General features: G+C 51.2%; 1 protein-coding gene across 11 annotated transcripts in view; it reads right to left on the bottom strand.

Moving 5' to 3' along the window:
• ABCC8 (ATP binding cassette subfamily C member 8) overlaps positions 1 to 15,575 on the bottom strand; it is a 76,216-nt gene extending 60,641 nt beyond the window's left edge. For 4 of the 11 annotated variants that reach the window (XM_033416156.2, XM_033416157.2, XM_033416160.2 and 1 more), the window contains exons 1-6: positions 15,202 to 15,551; positions 13,772 to 13,913; positions 9,360 to 9,481; positions 3,696 to 3,862; positions 1,562 to 1,804; positions 481 to 669 (exon numbers count right to left, since the gene is read on the bottom strand). In XM_033416156.2, coding sequence (XP_033272047.1) covers positions 481 to 669; positions 1,562 to 1,804; positions 3,696 to 3,862; positions 9,360 to 9,481; positions 13,772 to 13,913; positions 15,202 to 15,349 — 1,011 coding nt within the window. In that variant the 5' untranslated portion in view covers positions 15,350 to 15,551. Of the gene's footprint in view, positions 1 to 480; positions 670 to 1,561; positions 1,805 to 3,695; positions 3,863 to 9,359; positions 9,482 to 13,771; positions 13,914 to 15,201 lie in introns of those variants that run through there. The other 7 variants (XR_004479886.2, XM_033416165.2, XM_049713179.1 and 4 more) reach the window with 6 other exon arrangements.
• Positions 15,576 to 15,822: the final 247 nt, after the last annotated feature.

Below are 15,822 nucleotides of genomic sequence, written 5' to 3'. Positions count from 1 at the left end.
CCTACACACGGAGGTTTCCCACTCTCCTCCCCACAACAGCAGCCACCAAGATGGCCCTGCAGAACCTTGAGTGCTGTGCATATACAAAACTGAAGAAGACAGATCCCGGAAAAGTTATTTCGAGTCTGTTAAGATGACATGAACTAAAAGCTAACAAATAGAAGCTCTAGACACTGGATAAACAAATGCACTTCCTGCAACCTTCCGAATGATGACGTAACTGAGAGAGGTATTATGGTGACTATGGTATGGTGAAAAGAGCAAGACGCCATAAATCCTCTAGGGGCACAAGCTTGCCTTCTAACATTTCTGTTGACCAGATGCAGAGCATCTCCTAGAGGGGGATATTGCAAAGGGCTCTGTGCATCATAAGGAGCTGCCCCGTTGCAGCCACAGCTCACACACTTCGGCCTCTTGCCCTTTCTCACCCGTGAGTGAAAACCTTGCAAAGGGTGCCTGCTCTACCCCTCGGTGGCCTACCTTGGGCTGGAAGACGCGATTCTCCTTCCCAAGGTGGTCCACGATTCCAAAGATGCACAGTGGCCCAGCGAAGCCCAGCAGGTCAGCCAAGATGCGGAAAGTGCTGCTGAGGACCAGGCGCCTCCCGAAGGCATGGCAGAGGGCCTGCCAGATGGCCCGGGCACCCTGTGTGCTTTGCATGTCCTTCCGCTGTCCAAAGAGACCCATGGCCAGGTCAGAGTGGCTGAGGGCCCGTTCACAGCAGGGCCCAGCCTCCCAGGATGCTCCTGGCTCCTGCTGCCTGGGGAAACCCAGTGGCATCTGCTGCAAAAAGGTGAACTCCAGGAAGAAATTATGGAACCACCAAGTGTGTGGTTGTGTGGGTCCATATGGGGACCCAACATGGTCCAGGTGGGGAAACTGAGGCCAGATGATGGATCAAGGTCACAGAGCTGGTCAGGGACTATGTGGCGAGCACAGCACTGTAATGAGGGAGTAAATATTCCAGTCCAGTGCCGCTGTGTCTGCCTCAGTGTCTCCCCTTGATGCTAGGGCAGAAGCACTAGCGAAGGAGAACTGGACTGGGAGTCAGGCAACCGGCTCTACTACCTACCAGCCATGGGCCAGCTCTGGGGAGGTCACAGCCTTTCTCAGGGCCTCAGTTTCCTCATCAGTGATTTGGAAAGATGCCTGCCTAGCTCAAATCATAGAGTTATTGTAAGGATCAGGCTACTAATGCCCCTGCTCTCCAAATGGATGAAAATTCCCACCTTTACAGTCACTGGGCTCCAAAAGGAAGAGCACAGGGCATGGGAAATCAGTACCTCCCTTCAGGGCCTCAGTTTCCCCACATGGACAATGAAAGTGTTAGACCAGATGAGCTAAACTGTGACAGCCATTCCAGCTGTGACTGTCCTATGAGTCTTTGGTCTTGGACTTGTCCCTGGTTCACTGTGTGACTTAGGGCAAGCCTCTTCCTCTCACTGGGACTCAGTTTCCCCACTGTCCCATCAAGGGTTTGACCTGATACTTTCTGATATCCCCATCTGTGACTCTAAACCAGAGGGCAGGGAATGGATGGTGGGGCCATGCCCCCACTGACCTCCTGGGCATCAAAGGCCTCGCAGAGCCGCTGGTAGTTGGTGAGGGCCCTCATGGCAATGGGCAGCTTCCCAATGGCTCGGAGATCAATGGGCTTCTTGTGGGCAGTCTTGATGAAGGCGTTCATCCACCAGTAGGTGCCTTTGGACAGCAGGTTCACGAAGGGCTGCAGGAAGCGCACCCCCAGGTCCTGCAGGTCCTCTGGGGGCTTCACTTCCCTCGGCATCTTGAAGAAGATGTATCTCTGTGGGGCACACGGGTCACTGAGGATGGGTAAGTGCACCTTCTCACCACCCTCCATTCTGCCTCAGCAAAGATCTGGGGTTGTGACATCCCACCCTTGACCTCTAATAGATGGGGCCATCATTTGTCTATTCCCAGGAAGAGGATCCCCCAACTCCTCTTGGCTACCAGTGCCAGGGCCTCCTGACTCATAACACTTCATCGAGGGCCACTCTGAATCCCCTGGGGTGGGTTGGGTTGGGGAGGAGCAGGAATCTCCCATATACCATCTTCTACAATTCTGAAGATGCCATTGTGTTTCATGTAGGGTTTGCAGAATGTGGAGTCATGCAGACCTGGGTTTGAATCCTGCCTCCTCCACTTACTAGCAAGGCATCTTTGGACACATCTCATCTAAAGTGTATCCTCATCTAAAAAGGGGATGATGTGAGAGTCAGTGGACGTAGGGAATATAGAAGCCTCCATAGCCTGCAAATCACCAACTAAAGCAGAGGAGTCAGAGAATGCAGATCAAAGGAGCACTTTATGCTCATCAGACTGGCGCAAATTAGAAATGGCTATAGCCCCCCTTGCTGGTTGGAGAAAGGGAAAGCGCTTTCTGATTCACTGCTGGTAGGTTACAGCATTTCCGGAAGGTAATCTGCAGCATCAATTAACATTTAAAATACACAGACCCTTTGAGCCAGTAACTCCACTCCTTGGATTCTCTCCCATAGAAATAAAAGCAGCAATACATAAAGATATAGGAATGTTGAATATGCCATTATTTATGAAGGTAAAAAGTTGGCAACAGGGGCTTCCCTGGTGGCACAGTAGTTGAGAGTCCGCCTGCCGATGCAGGGGACACGGGTTCGTGCCCCGGTCTGGGAAGATCTCGCATGCCGCGGAGCGGCTGGGCCCGTGAGCCATGGCCGCTGAGCCTGCGCGTCCGGAGCCTGTGCTCCGCAACGGGAGAGGCCACAACAGTGAGAGGCCCGCGTACCGCAAAAAAAAAAAAAAAAAAAAAAAAAAAAAAGTTGGCAACAAAGTGAATGCCCGTCAATAGGGTAATGGCTGAATAAATTATGGCTCATCCACACGATGGAATATTACGCAGCCATTAAGGAAGCTAAATTAACCATATCAGACTTGGAGGGAGTCACAAGGGATATCTGTTAGATGAGAAAAGCAAGCTATGAAAAACTATGTATAATATGATCCCATTTTTATAAAACTAATATTGAAAGAAAAAAACAATACTTATATGTGTTAAGAAGAAATTCTTAACACATTATATTAATTATATTAATAAAAGCAAAGAGGTATTTAAAAGAGGTATAATAAAAGGTATTATATTAATAAAAGCAAAAAATGGAAGGACACATACTAGGCTGTTAATCTGGGTTACCTGGGAAGAGAAAGGTTGGGGGAGGGGAGGGTATGACACTCAGAGAGGGAAAGGGGGCAAGCAAAAATGATTTAAAAAAAGACATGTATGCAGCCACATTTACCACATTTACTCATTCATGTGTAACTATATGAATACATTAAAATAAGCCTCCCTGACCTCAAAAAGAAAAAAAAATCAAACAAACTCAGAGAAGCCAGTACCTGAAGCTTTTATTTCCTCTCTATGGGATTAAACCCAGACTCCTACAGCCTCAGCTGTCACTTCCTCTCCCCCTGGGAGCCTGGGGTAGAGGGCAGCTGGGCCAGATGGAATGTTCCTCCTGAAACTTTTCCCACTGGCCTCAACTCACCTTTTGGGAGCAGGTAAAAGAAGCTGACTCCTTCTAGGGTTTGGCTAAGAAGAGGGTGGGGACCCACACCCAGGCGCAGGACACGGGTCAGAAGCCCCGCCCTGGCCCAGGTGTGTCCTCAGGTGGGTGGCAGCCCAGGAGCGGCCTGCTTACCCTCACCCTGATGACGTTGACCTCCACGAGGAGCAGCATCCCGTAGAGGATCACCAGCAGCCCCGTGAGGCAGAAGCGCAGCTGCGAGAAGCCGATGGCGTGGTCGTAGAACTTGACAAACTTGATAGTCTTGGTGATGAAGGCCAAGGTCCAGTAGACTAGCAGTGCTGCCGAGGGGAGACAAGAGAGCACGGAGGATGTGTGTGCACGTATTCACGTGTGTGTGTGCAACTGTGTGGAAGAGGACAGAAAATAAGTGTGTCAGGGAAGAGGTGTGTGTGCGGACAAGCAAGTGTTATGGGTGTGAGTATGCACATTTCTGAGTAAGGGGGTGTCTGTGTGTGTGAATATATGAGCATGTAATTTTGAGACGACTGTGCATACATACGTTCATGATAGGCATGTTCAAAAATAATCATCATCTTATAAGTCAAGGTGGTCAGCCAAATTTCCTTTTACAATAAATAAGAAGAAAAATAGTGGAATTATTTCTTGAATTTAACTAAGTTATAGGCACCATACCAAATAAGCACTTTAAACATAGTTATCTCATTTATTTCTTATATTAGCCTTGTGAAGGAAGTCCTGCCGTCATGCTCAGTTTAACGGACAAGGGAATCGAGGCTCAGAAAGGTTTGGTAACTGATCTAAGGTCACACAGTCATTAAGTGGACTAGCCTAGTGCCAGAGCCTGTGCACGTAGGCTCCACCCTACAATGGCTTCCTTGTGGAATTCCCAAGCTGGGAAGATCTTAAAGGTCCTTCAATCTAGCCTTTTCATTTAACAGATGAGGAACCTGAGGCCCAGAGAGAGGAGGTGACATGCCCAAGCTCACTGCAAGTTAGTGACAGACAGAGGGTGAGGGCCTAGGTCCCTGGACCCCAAGTCCAGAGTCCACTACAGCATGATGATGCTCCTCAGGGAGCCTGGGGAGTGGGAGATACAAAAAAATGAGTCACAGTCCTGAGAGGCAGTGTGTATAGTGGTTAGAGCTGGGCCTGCAGCCAGATACCCCTGGGCACAGATCCTCTGACTTAATAGCTATGTGACCTTGGGTAAGTCATTTAATCCATCTAGGCTTCAGTTTCTTCATCCATAAATGGGAATAATAATAGTACTACCTCAAAAGTCGTCATGAGCAATGTATGGAGAACATTTAGCACAGTGAGCCTGGCACACAGTGGGTGCTCTTTGGATATCAGCTGTTAATATATTTGTTATCTCCAGATTTCAGACCTTGGACCATAAATACCAGGAGCCATCTGTGGATTCTATCCTGTAAATTCCCACCACCCCCATCCAAATCCACCAGTAAACCACAGTCAGCTGGTGACAACAAAAGACAGCAGTAACTAAGTCCCCCTTTAGGGGGTGCTTTAGCATAGGCAGTCCTTCCCCAATTACCCCCTAGAGTCATATGCTCTGCAATATATGATATATATGATCTTATATATGATATAAGGTCAGCCTAAATGCCTAGAGCTCCTTTCTAGAGGAATCACAGAGAGGAAAGGAGACTGTCACCCTGCCTTCACCCCTAGGAGGGCCAGGACATAAATGCCAGGGCATCTCTTGGGGACAAAAGCTGGGGTCTGTCCCAGCCTGGCTCTGGGCTGGGAATTAGGTTGAGACATTGAACTGGGGAGGGACAAATGCCACCTGAGTGAGAGCATTAGGATAGAGGGCAGGAGCATCTGCTTCTGGTCCCAGCCCTCAAGACTGGGATGATGTCCCTCAGCTGGGTCAGGTCTCCAGGTCACAAGGAATCCCCTAGCTGGGGGACATTCCCCTGCATCCACACCTATACTCTCCCAACAGGCTCTATCCCAGGCACCAGAACCTCTTTAGACCTTCGTGAGGGTTCCTCCTGAGGCCAGGACTTTAAAATATGTCTCAGATTGGTCTTGCCGCTAACACGTAACAGATATAGTTTGATTTGATCTTTATAAGAACGTTATGCCTTAGGCAGGGACTTACTATTCCTGTTCAGATGGGGAAACTGAGGCTCAGAGAGCCTGAGTGTCTTGTCCAAGGTCACACAGGGAGTTAGTTGAGGACCCAGGACTAAGCCCAGGGGTTATTTCCACAGTCCCATGTACAGTGCTGAGCCCTCAGCCTGTTGCCAGACACAGCAGCATTCGGTAAAAGCTTAGTGCATGTCCGAGAGAACAGGAGAAAGGAAAGAGAGTAGTAAAACACAGGGGCTGCTGGTGAGTTTTAAACTCTGAATTCCCATTACCTCTGCTTCTTCCCTCCCTTTCCTCTCCTTCATCCCCACATCCTACCTATTACCAAATTCTATTTTACCTCCTAATTATCTTGAATCCATTGACTTCTGTCCATCTGGGTGGCCACCTGGGTCAGGTCACCATCATGTCTCCCCTGGACCGCCTTAAGAGCTTTCTCATGGTTTCCCCACTTCCCCTCTTGCCCTCCTCCAACCTAGCCTCCGTAGAGCAATACATTTAATCAAATATGATCTCACCACACCCATGTTCATAGCAGCATTATTTGTAATAGCCAAAAGGTGGAAGCAACCCAACTGCCCATTGATGGATGAATGGATAAACAAAATATGGTGTGTGTGTGTGTGTGTGTGTGTGTGTGTGTGTGTATACACACACAATGGAATATCATTCAGCCTGAAAAAGGAAGAACATTCTGACACGTGCTACAACATGGGTGAAACCTGAGAATATAATAAGTTAAATGAACCAGTCACAAATGGACAAAATAGTGTATGATTCCACTTATACTACGAGGTGCCTAATGTAGACAGATTCATAGAGACAGAAAGTATTATCGAATGATGGTTTCAAGGGGTTGAGGGGAGTTACTGTTTAATGGGTGCAGTTATTGTTTAATGGGAAGATGAAAGAGTTTTGGAGATGGATGGTAGTGATAGTTACCCAACAATGTGAATGTATTGAGTGCCACTGAACTGTACACTTAAAAGTGGTTAAAATGGTAAGTTTTATGTTATGCATATGTAAACACATACACACACACATCCCAATCCTCAATGACTTCCCATCGCCCTTGGGATAAAGAATAACGCCTGTAGTGTGGCCTTCAAGGTCTTGCCCCACCTGTCACTCCAACCTTCAAAGTTCAGCTCCCTTCTGCTCTCTGCACTTCAGCTGCTGTTTTTTGCCCAGATTTCCTAATGTGCTTTGCATCTTCTGCCTCTGGGCCTTTGCACATGCTGCTCCTTCTGCCTGAAGCATTCCCCTGTCCCTTCTCGCAGTTAGTTCCTACCTATCCTTCAGTTCTCAGCTCAAACATGACATTCTCACAGAACACCTTCTGATTTCACCTGGGTCCAGGAACAAGGTTACTTCACGGGACAATGTAAGCCGCATCATGGGTCACCTTTCTGCAGGACTCCAGACCTGTGACCGGACAGTAGCTTCCTCAAAGGGCCAGCTATTCCCCTAATGCCTGCTGTCTTGCAGCTCATGGGGTGCATCCTCTTCCCTTTTCCCTGTTCTAGAATTTCTGGCTTTGTGGAGAGCAAAGCTCTACCAAAGGGGGGAGTTAGTCTTTGTTCCTTGGAGAAGGACTGGTCAATCCATGGGTGGTCATTTGTGCTTTGCGGAGAGAACATTATGCTCTTTCTGGAGAATGAGAAAATGAACTCGCCAGATGCCCAGACAGGGTGTTTCCAGGGGCACCGGTCAGCCAGGCCTCGTGGTTAATGAGAGGTCTCTGTGCATGAGGAGCTGCTTCAGACGCTGGCGCGGGAGGCTCTCCGAAGCTTGTATTTAACACCTCTCCATCTGTTGCCCCCTAGTCCCCCAACCACACTCACTTGGGGGACCCTGGGGTGGGGGCATCATCTGGACGATCCTGATGGAGCCAGCTCCCGCCTTACACAGGAAGGTAGACCTGTGATCAGCTTGGGAAACTTTCTCTGCCCACTCATGACACCGTGCTGTCTCTGGCTTAGCACAGAGAGTTCCAGACTCCAGATGTCAATTAGATGCTATGATTCCTACAAATCATAGTCTGACTTAATGACACACGGTCTGACCACAGCCTAACAGGCAGATGTACAGCCCCGGCCTTAGACATGCAGACTGAGCCTCACACAGAGGCAGATCTGTGGATTTATACCTCTGGCCTACGCACAGTCTGAGGACCCTTAGACACACAGTCTCAGCCTTTTTAAGAGCCTCCTTGGGTGCCAGACTCCTGGGATCTAAACCTGAATCTGAGGACTGCCCTGGTGGTCCCGTGGTTAAGAATCCACCTTCCAATGCAGGGGATGCAGGTTCGATCCCTGGTCAGGGAACTAAGATCCCACATGCCGTGGGGCAACCAAGCCCGTGCGCCACAACTGGAGGGCCCGTGCACCACAACTACTGAGCCCGTCCGCCACAACTAGAAAAAAGCCCGCGTGCTGCAATGAAGAGCCCACACGCCGCAATGAAAGATCCCGCATGCCACAACTAAGACCCAGTGCAGCCAAATAAATAAATAAATGTTAAAAAAAAACAAAAACAAAAACTTGGCTGTGGCCCTTGACTAGCTGGTGAGACTAGTGCAAACCATTTAACTTCTGAGCCTCGGTCTCCTGATCTATAAAAGGGAAATAATAATGGTACCTACCTCATAGAGTTGTAAGGATTAAATGAGTTAATATGTAAAATGCTTAGGATCGTGCCTGACACGTAGCAGGTGCTAAATGAGTGTTCACTGTTATTATTTGTAATCTCTCTGAGTTTCAGTGTTCACATCTGTAAAATGGGGATAGCAACAGTACAAGAGAGAGAGTGGGGGGGTTAAGTGAGATAATGCACGGAGGAAGCTTAGCACTGAGCCTGGCACACAGCACACACTCAGTAAATGTCAACATCCATCACTGTTGTTTCTGACTGGGACCCCGGCCACATGGTGTCAGAAGGTCTAAGCGGGCACTCCTAAATGTTGGCAAACCACAGGCTCTGGTCCTGGGGCCCTTCTCTTTCCTCCAGGTTACCTCATTTGGGCTCAGATGCCACCTAGGAAGCCGTGACTATCAGACCTCCTCTGGAACGCCCAACTTGTTTATCTAACTGACCGCCTGACACTTGAGCTGGCTGTTTCAAACTCAACTGTGGCCTAAACACCCCAACTCCTGCTCCTTTGCCATGTCAGTTACTAATACTGCTGTTCACTCATGTACTCTGGCCCAAAACCTAGGAGTCTTCCTTGTTCCTCTCCTGGCCCCTGACCTCATCTCCTACCATTCTTCCTTGGGCTCATTTGCCTTCGACCATACTAGCCTCTTTGCCAAGTTTGTTCCTATCAGAAGGCCTTTGCACTTGCTGCGCCATTTGCATGGAAACATCTACCCCCAAATATCTGCATGCTCACTCTTACCAGAGACCTCCTCTGAGCATCCTATACAGACAGCAACACAGCCTTCACTCTCTACCCCTTCCCAGCTCTATGTTCTTCATAGCATCATCACTACTTGTTTGTCTGTTTACTGTCTTTGCTTGTGCGTCTCCTCCACCAGACTGGAAGCTCCACAATGGCAAGCATTTTTCTTCTCTACTTCTGAACCTCTAGCACTTAGAACAGTGCCTGGCACATAGTAAGTCCTCAGCAAACATTATCTGAAGGAACAAATGGAAGTACCTATCCCTCCCCGTTTCCCACTCCTCCCCTTTCCCTACCAATCAGCAGCTTGGGGAAGTTGGAGGTCTCAATGTTGTGATAGTAGATCACAGAGGTGACAGCAGCCATGAACGCCATCCCGGCCGGCATGTACAGGTGGAGATGGCGGGACTCGGTCACCCTGAGATAAGGGCAAGAGAGACGGAGAGAGAGAGAGAGGGAGAGAGAGAGAGAGAGAGAAAATGTAGATGAGCTGCATCGTACCCTAACAGAGTAGCCCAGGCCTCGTGCTTAGGGCGCAGCACACAGTGGGGACTCCAGAAGACACATAACCATATACTTCCATACCATATGCTGGCAGCTCTGCCCAGCCCAGACCCCAAACACACCTGTTAACTAAGGGGCCCAGGCATTCACACAGAGATGCTATGAGAGCTCGGTGTTCAGGCTTTGAAATTCATGGCCTTCTCTCTCTGGGTTCACGCTTACAGAATCTGGCATAGGGGAGCTGGCCTTGGCAGTCGCAGCTGCAAAGCTTCTGGCTTAGAACCAGCTTATCCCCCTATAGAGGCCTCAGTAGGTGGGCTCTGGTCTGGTGATAAGCCCCATATGGAGCCAGAGCTCCCTCCCAGAACTCAGCTTCTCCACGACTGGTGAGGAGGCTGGACTTGCCTGGTCCTGGTCATGCCCTTCCAAGGCTCCCTTCTATAGAAAGCAAAACTCAAAGGCACAGGTGATGTGGCCTCAAGTCTTTTTTTTCCAGCACTGCCCAGCCTGCTCTTTCTAGTGAAGCTATGGTTAGGAACCCCTCCATTCCCAGGAGGCCTCCTCCAGCCTTCGGCTTCAGTGCTGCCCTTGCTTGCGCTGCTCCTTCTATCCAGTGTGCAAAGAGTCTCTGCCCTCGAGAAGCTGACAGTAGGGAAGGAAGCAACCATGCTCAGAGCTAACTGTCTGACTAGGCAGTCTAGGGAAGTGGTATTGCAGATGGACAGAAGGCTGAGAGCACACAGGGGAGGGTGGGCAAGCAGGGAATGCTTCACAGAGGAGGTGGCACAAGGCTGAACTTTGAAGGATGAGCAGGAGTTCAACGGAGAAGGTGGGGGGCATGAGGAGAGCCATGTTGGGACCCCAAGTGGTCTGGTGCGACTAGGATATACCATAGAGGCAGTGTGTTTCCCTTTTTCCTCGCTAGAAGAACCACAAGTTTGCTCCAGCAGCAATGCGCCCAGCCCCAGGGAATGGATGGCGATTGGTTCAAGCAGCCATGCAATTGCACACTTCTTTGTCAGTGATTGGTTTAAGAGTGGCCATACAACCCAATTCTGGCCAATGAGATGTCAGGAATGTCTGTAGAAGATGATCTCCTGCATAAAGAAGAGGCTTGTGGGCAGCATGCCCCCTTTTTCCTTGCTTAGTTGATGCCTGGCGTTGGGCAGCCATCTTGTAACCATAAGAGAAGATACGGTGGACACACAGAGTATGGCATAGAAAGATGTGGAGAAGCTGGGTTCCTGATGCCATTACTAAGCCACCACACCAACCAGAAAAGGTGGCCTCCAGATTTCTTGTTAAATGAGACTGTACACGTTGACGTTCTTCAAGCTTGATTAGTGGATAGTCTCAGTGCGAGGTCTTCGCACTGTTACAGGAGGTACAAGGCAGTCACTCGTGGGGGCACTGGAAACAACCAACACCCTGTCCAGGAGGTCTTCAAAATGCTTGCCTCTGTCCTCCTTGAAATAATTTTGAAAAACTCTGTACTCCTGCATACATTTTTAAGTGACATCCAAAATGTTATTTCATAAGTTTAAGTACATTCATTTTTTTTTTGCAATAGAAGGTAGAAATGATAAACATTTTATAAGATGAAATAAGACAGTGAATAACCATAATTGAAATAAGTATTTTATGACACGACTTAAATAGATTTTGGCTGCTTTACTGAATAATATACACTGACTTAGATAAGAAATTAGGTAAAAGTTTTATATATGGCTTTTTCCAGTGTATGGTGGTCTGGGAAAACATTCTATATTTAAAAAAAAATTCTAAATAACCTACACTGCTTTGGTTGTTCTGAATTCAGAGCATCACAGAGAAATAATACTTAAAGGAAGACAAGAAGCCCTACAGGTTAGATGCCTTACTTAATCACTAAATGAGGCTTACCTTAAACTAAACTCAAGTTCGAAGGCCACTGCTTTAACGGCCCCCCTCTCTCATCTGCCCCATACACTTCCGGCAAGTCGGCCAACCCAGGACAGGGACTGTGGCTTCTCCTCATGTCCGTTCCCCTTCCCATCCTCCTTCATGCTCCCCTGCCCAGGGGTGCAGGCCACAGATGGAAACCAGCAAATACCAGTTAAATGCCTATGGAGGAGCTGACCTGCTCTCTGGGGAGGAGACGGCGATCTGCACTGAGCTGGAGAGGTTTGGGATACAGGTGCTGACCCACACAGGAGGGCCTGCTGGACAGCCAGCAGGACAGAGTCCCCAGCCATATTCTATCCAGTCTCCCACATTCTGGGAATATACTAGCTGCCCAGGGCTCTGCCCCTGTGCACTCTGCATCCTGTCTACGCTCTAAGTTCATCCTCCACTGCCCTACGAAGCAGGCAAGGCAGGGATTATGACGCTCATTTCACAGGTAGAGAAAGTGAGACCCAGAAGGGCTGGGTGGCTTGTCCCAAGTCCCACAGCTGGTGCGTGGCATAGCAGAAATGCTAGCAAAGACCCAGGTCTACCTTCTCTGCAGGAAGGGTATTTTCCCCTCTGTTGTTTTGTTCATTACAGCCGGGTGAGTATATTCTGGCCGGAGGGCTCACAAGGCATCCCTCCCATCTCTAGCATCTGTGCTGCTTTGGAAGGGGTGTTGGGATGGAAGGCGGGAGGCGGACTTGTCACCTGCTAGTTATGTGGCAGTATGCATTCTGGTCCTGCTCATCTGAGGGCTTTGATAGCCAGGAGGAGGCCCAAGGCAAGCAGTTATCACAGAGATTACTGCTGAAGCCAGGATGCAGGGACATTGGGAGTGGGAGGGTGAGGCAGTGTGTGTGTTGGTGGGGGTGAGGATCCCATCCCCCTGCCATCCAGCTGCAGGAGCCAGGGCTGGCAGGAGTGGAATCTGGGCATAGTCTGATTCCAGCTCAGAGGGATTGGACCTCAAATATTTAAGCCAAATGTCCAGCACCCTCCACCACCCCTTCACCCAGGCAGTCACTGAGCCTTGCCGATCCTTCCATTCTTCCTTAGTGAGATGGCTGCTTCATGTCCTCCTCATCTGCACCCCCAACTGCTGACACACCACTTTTGGCTGCAGTTATCTCTCGCCTAGACTACTGCAATCAATCCCAAGTGCTGCTTCTACCTCCAGCCTCTCCCTGCTTCCACCCTGCCCTCAAGTTCTCACCTAAAAGTGCTGTGCTGATTACATCTCTTCTCTTCCAAACTGCCTAGAAAATTCAACCCAAACACTCAGCCTGGCATGTGAAGCCTTCCTGCAGATGCCCCCAGTTTCCAAATCTCAGCCTCCATCACTCCCACGTGTTTCATGCTTCAGCCCCGCCGCGCTGCTGCACCACTCCCACCCTGCCTGCTTCCCCTCCCACCACTCCCCACTCGCCCACGGTACCTTTCTCACGACTCCCCGCTGGCCCTCCCTCTCTGGAACTCCTCTGCCTGTCAGAACCCTAGTCATCCTTCCAGATCCTGCTCAGAAGTCCCCTCAGCCATGAAGCTTGCCCAACTCTGCCTTCCTTTATCCTCCCATAGTACTTACTTGTGACGTTATTTCATTTATTCTCTTAAGGAGTCCCTAAGGGTCTGTGGAGCTTTCTCAGGTGCCTTGCACTGTGCATACAAAGATGAATAACATGCAGATTCCAACTCTGAGGCCTTTCTGACTTAGGCGGGAGACAGTTTGCAAACAGATATAGATGTTAACATACAGTATGACCTATGCTGTGGCAGAGGTGTGAAGAGTATGCTGTGAGGTCCAGAGGCAAGGTGGGCATGGGGAGAAAGCCCATAGGAATGAGGCTAGAGAGAGGGAGGGCCGACTGTGAGGAACCTGGATGCCAGGCTGAGGACTTAGGACCTTGTAAACAACTGGGAACCAAGGAAAGATCTTAAGCAAGAGTGATTTTTTTCCCTCCAAGAAGGTAATCCCAGCAGCTTGTGGGAGAGGCTGGGCATATCCACTCTAATAGGCTCTAGGATCATTTCACCAGGCCTTGGTGTGCAGATCTGGGTCCCCTCCACCCTGCTGCACTGAGAGCAGGGCCTGGTCCTCACTGTCCAGTGCCTGGCACAGAGAGCCTGGCACACAGATGTTGGGTAAACAGTTGCTGGATTTATTAGCAAATGAAACGATATTGGCTCATGGAATGCAGCTGAGCTGGGGTCTCCCTGGGCCTTTTAGGAAGCACCCTTGAGTAGATCCACTCTCCTGGGTCCTCTGAGAGTCACTCACCCATCAGACAGGATGCCCTCCGCGATCTCACACACCAGGACGAAGAGCAGCATGAAGGTCAGGATCCAGCGCAGGTTGTGCCCAGGGAAGTGGAGCCATGTGCTGTGGTGGATGTGCACCTTGGAGCTCTGACTGCCCCATCCTGCAAGGAGAGACAGGAAGAGGTGGGAAGCCTGGCTCTCCTGGAGGAGGTTTCGTGAACCCCAGGAGGGTGCTTAGGCATTGGGTCCATGGTGGGGATGAGGTGTGTCCCCATGACAGTGCCCCAGTCTGGTACACATGAACTAAATGTCCTTGCATGAAACCCCGGACCCACAGAGGCCTACATGTGCAGGCACCCATTTTATATGCCAACTTCTTGTGTGACAAATAACCGCGTAAATAAACGTTTGGTGGAGAGCAACAGTGTAAATGCTGGTACAGTTTTTGATACACATGTGAACATAAGCTTCCTTCCTATTTCTAGTTGTCTTTGTCAACAACTAGCAACTTTTTGCTTCTGCAGCATCTTCCTCTTTTTAATTTTGTAGCAATTTTTCCTTTCTTCTCAAAAGCTGTATATGAATCTTAAGATTTGCTTTTTTCTTAATTAGAGCAAATTAACACGTTTTGGGGGAGGCAGGGAACACCCTATGAGTTGACAGAGCTAGCTAGCTTGAGAAATTCGAGGTCTTGGAGAGAGATAAAGGGGACCCTAGGAAAGAGGCACACACAACTGTCTGGGCGGTGACGCTCAACTCTGCGGAGAGCTTTCAAACAGGGGCGCTGGTGGCCTCCGTCCGGGTCGCTGCTAAGTCGGATCGGCTCTGCCCCGAGCCCGAGAAATTGCGCTCCGGAAACGCGCGTGCCGCGGTGTGGTTAGCTGGGGAAGCGGAGCCTCTTCTCGATCAGGGCGAGCGGAACCCCAGGATTGCCGGAGGCTACTGACCACTGTCAGGTTCAGCCCCTGGGAAGCACAGGGTTCGCAGGGCCTCCACCCAGCCTCTGAGGCGCAGGCTGCACTCCTCCCTGGGCCCAGCTGAGGCTGACGAGAAGGGTGCCTTGGGGGAGGGGTGGTCCGGCTCCCTACACAGCGCCTCTGAGGTTACAGCCCGACCCCCTCCCGACCTATCCAGCGCGTACAGAGACCCCTGCTTTCCCCTTTCTCCACCCCAGCTCTGGCCCTGCGGTGGCAAAACTTGGGGGTCCCCTGGGTCAGGAGCCTCCGTTGTGGTGCGTGCGGTTTCAGGGACACCCCGGGAGTGAGGGCTGTGCGGGTGTGTGAGCGCCGGCACCGCGGGGCATAACACAGGGCAGGGGAACCCAAGGGGGAGGCGAGCGGCGGTCGCCTGGCTGCAAGGGGACGCGGAGCGCTGCGGCGCGCAGCGCCTCCTTCTCCTCCCTGCCGACCACCGTCCTCCCCTCCTCCGCTGCTCGCCCCGCGCGCTCACCGATGAAGAGAATGGGGAAGGTGATGAAGAGCAGGAAGACGTGCGGCACCACGTTGAGCGCGTCCACGAAGCAACCGTTGTTGAGGACGCCCTGGTCCACCCGGTAGGCGGCCGAGTGGTTCTCGCTGCCGCAGAAGGCCAGGGGCATGGCGGCGCGGGCTCGGGCTCGGGCTCCAACTGCGGCTGGCTGCACGCGCCTCCCGCGCTCTGTCCCCTGTAGCTCCGCCGCCCGGCCCGGCCGTCAGGCCCCAGCCCCCACCCCGCAGGCCCCGCCCCGTTGGCGCTCCGGCTCTCCCACCCCGCCCAGCTCCTCTACCTGCGGGGCCTGAGGGGTGGCGGGGAGCCCGACCCGCCGGGCCGCGCTGGGGCCGAGTTCCAGCTGTGGCGGCCCGCACGATGCGCTGGGGGCCGCCTTGTGAGTGCCCCGCTGCGCGCGTGCGCTGGGGAAGCAGGGACGACAGGCTGGGTGGGTGGGCATGCTCGAGTCTGGATGGGAGGGTGAGGGGTGCAGAAGAGAGGAGGAGGGTCCTCGTGGCTCGGGAGTGGGCGCGGTCAGAGTCTCGAGTGTGACCTCCCTGCCCGGGGTCTGAGGTGTGAGCTCACCTGGGCCTGGCTCTCGTG

Source organism: Orcinus orca, chromosome 8 (assembly GCF_937001465.1).
Source record: "Orcinus orca chromosome 8, mOrcOrc1.1, whole genome shotgun sequence".
NCBI classification, from domain to species: Eukaryota; Metazoa; Chordata; class Mammalia; order Artiodactyla; family Delphinidae; genus Orcinus; species Orcinus orca.
Note: the sequence above shows the minus strand (reverse complement) of the source record. Positions and strands in the feature narration are given on the sequence as shown.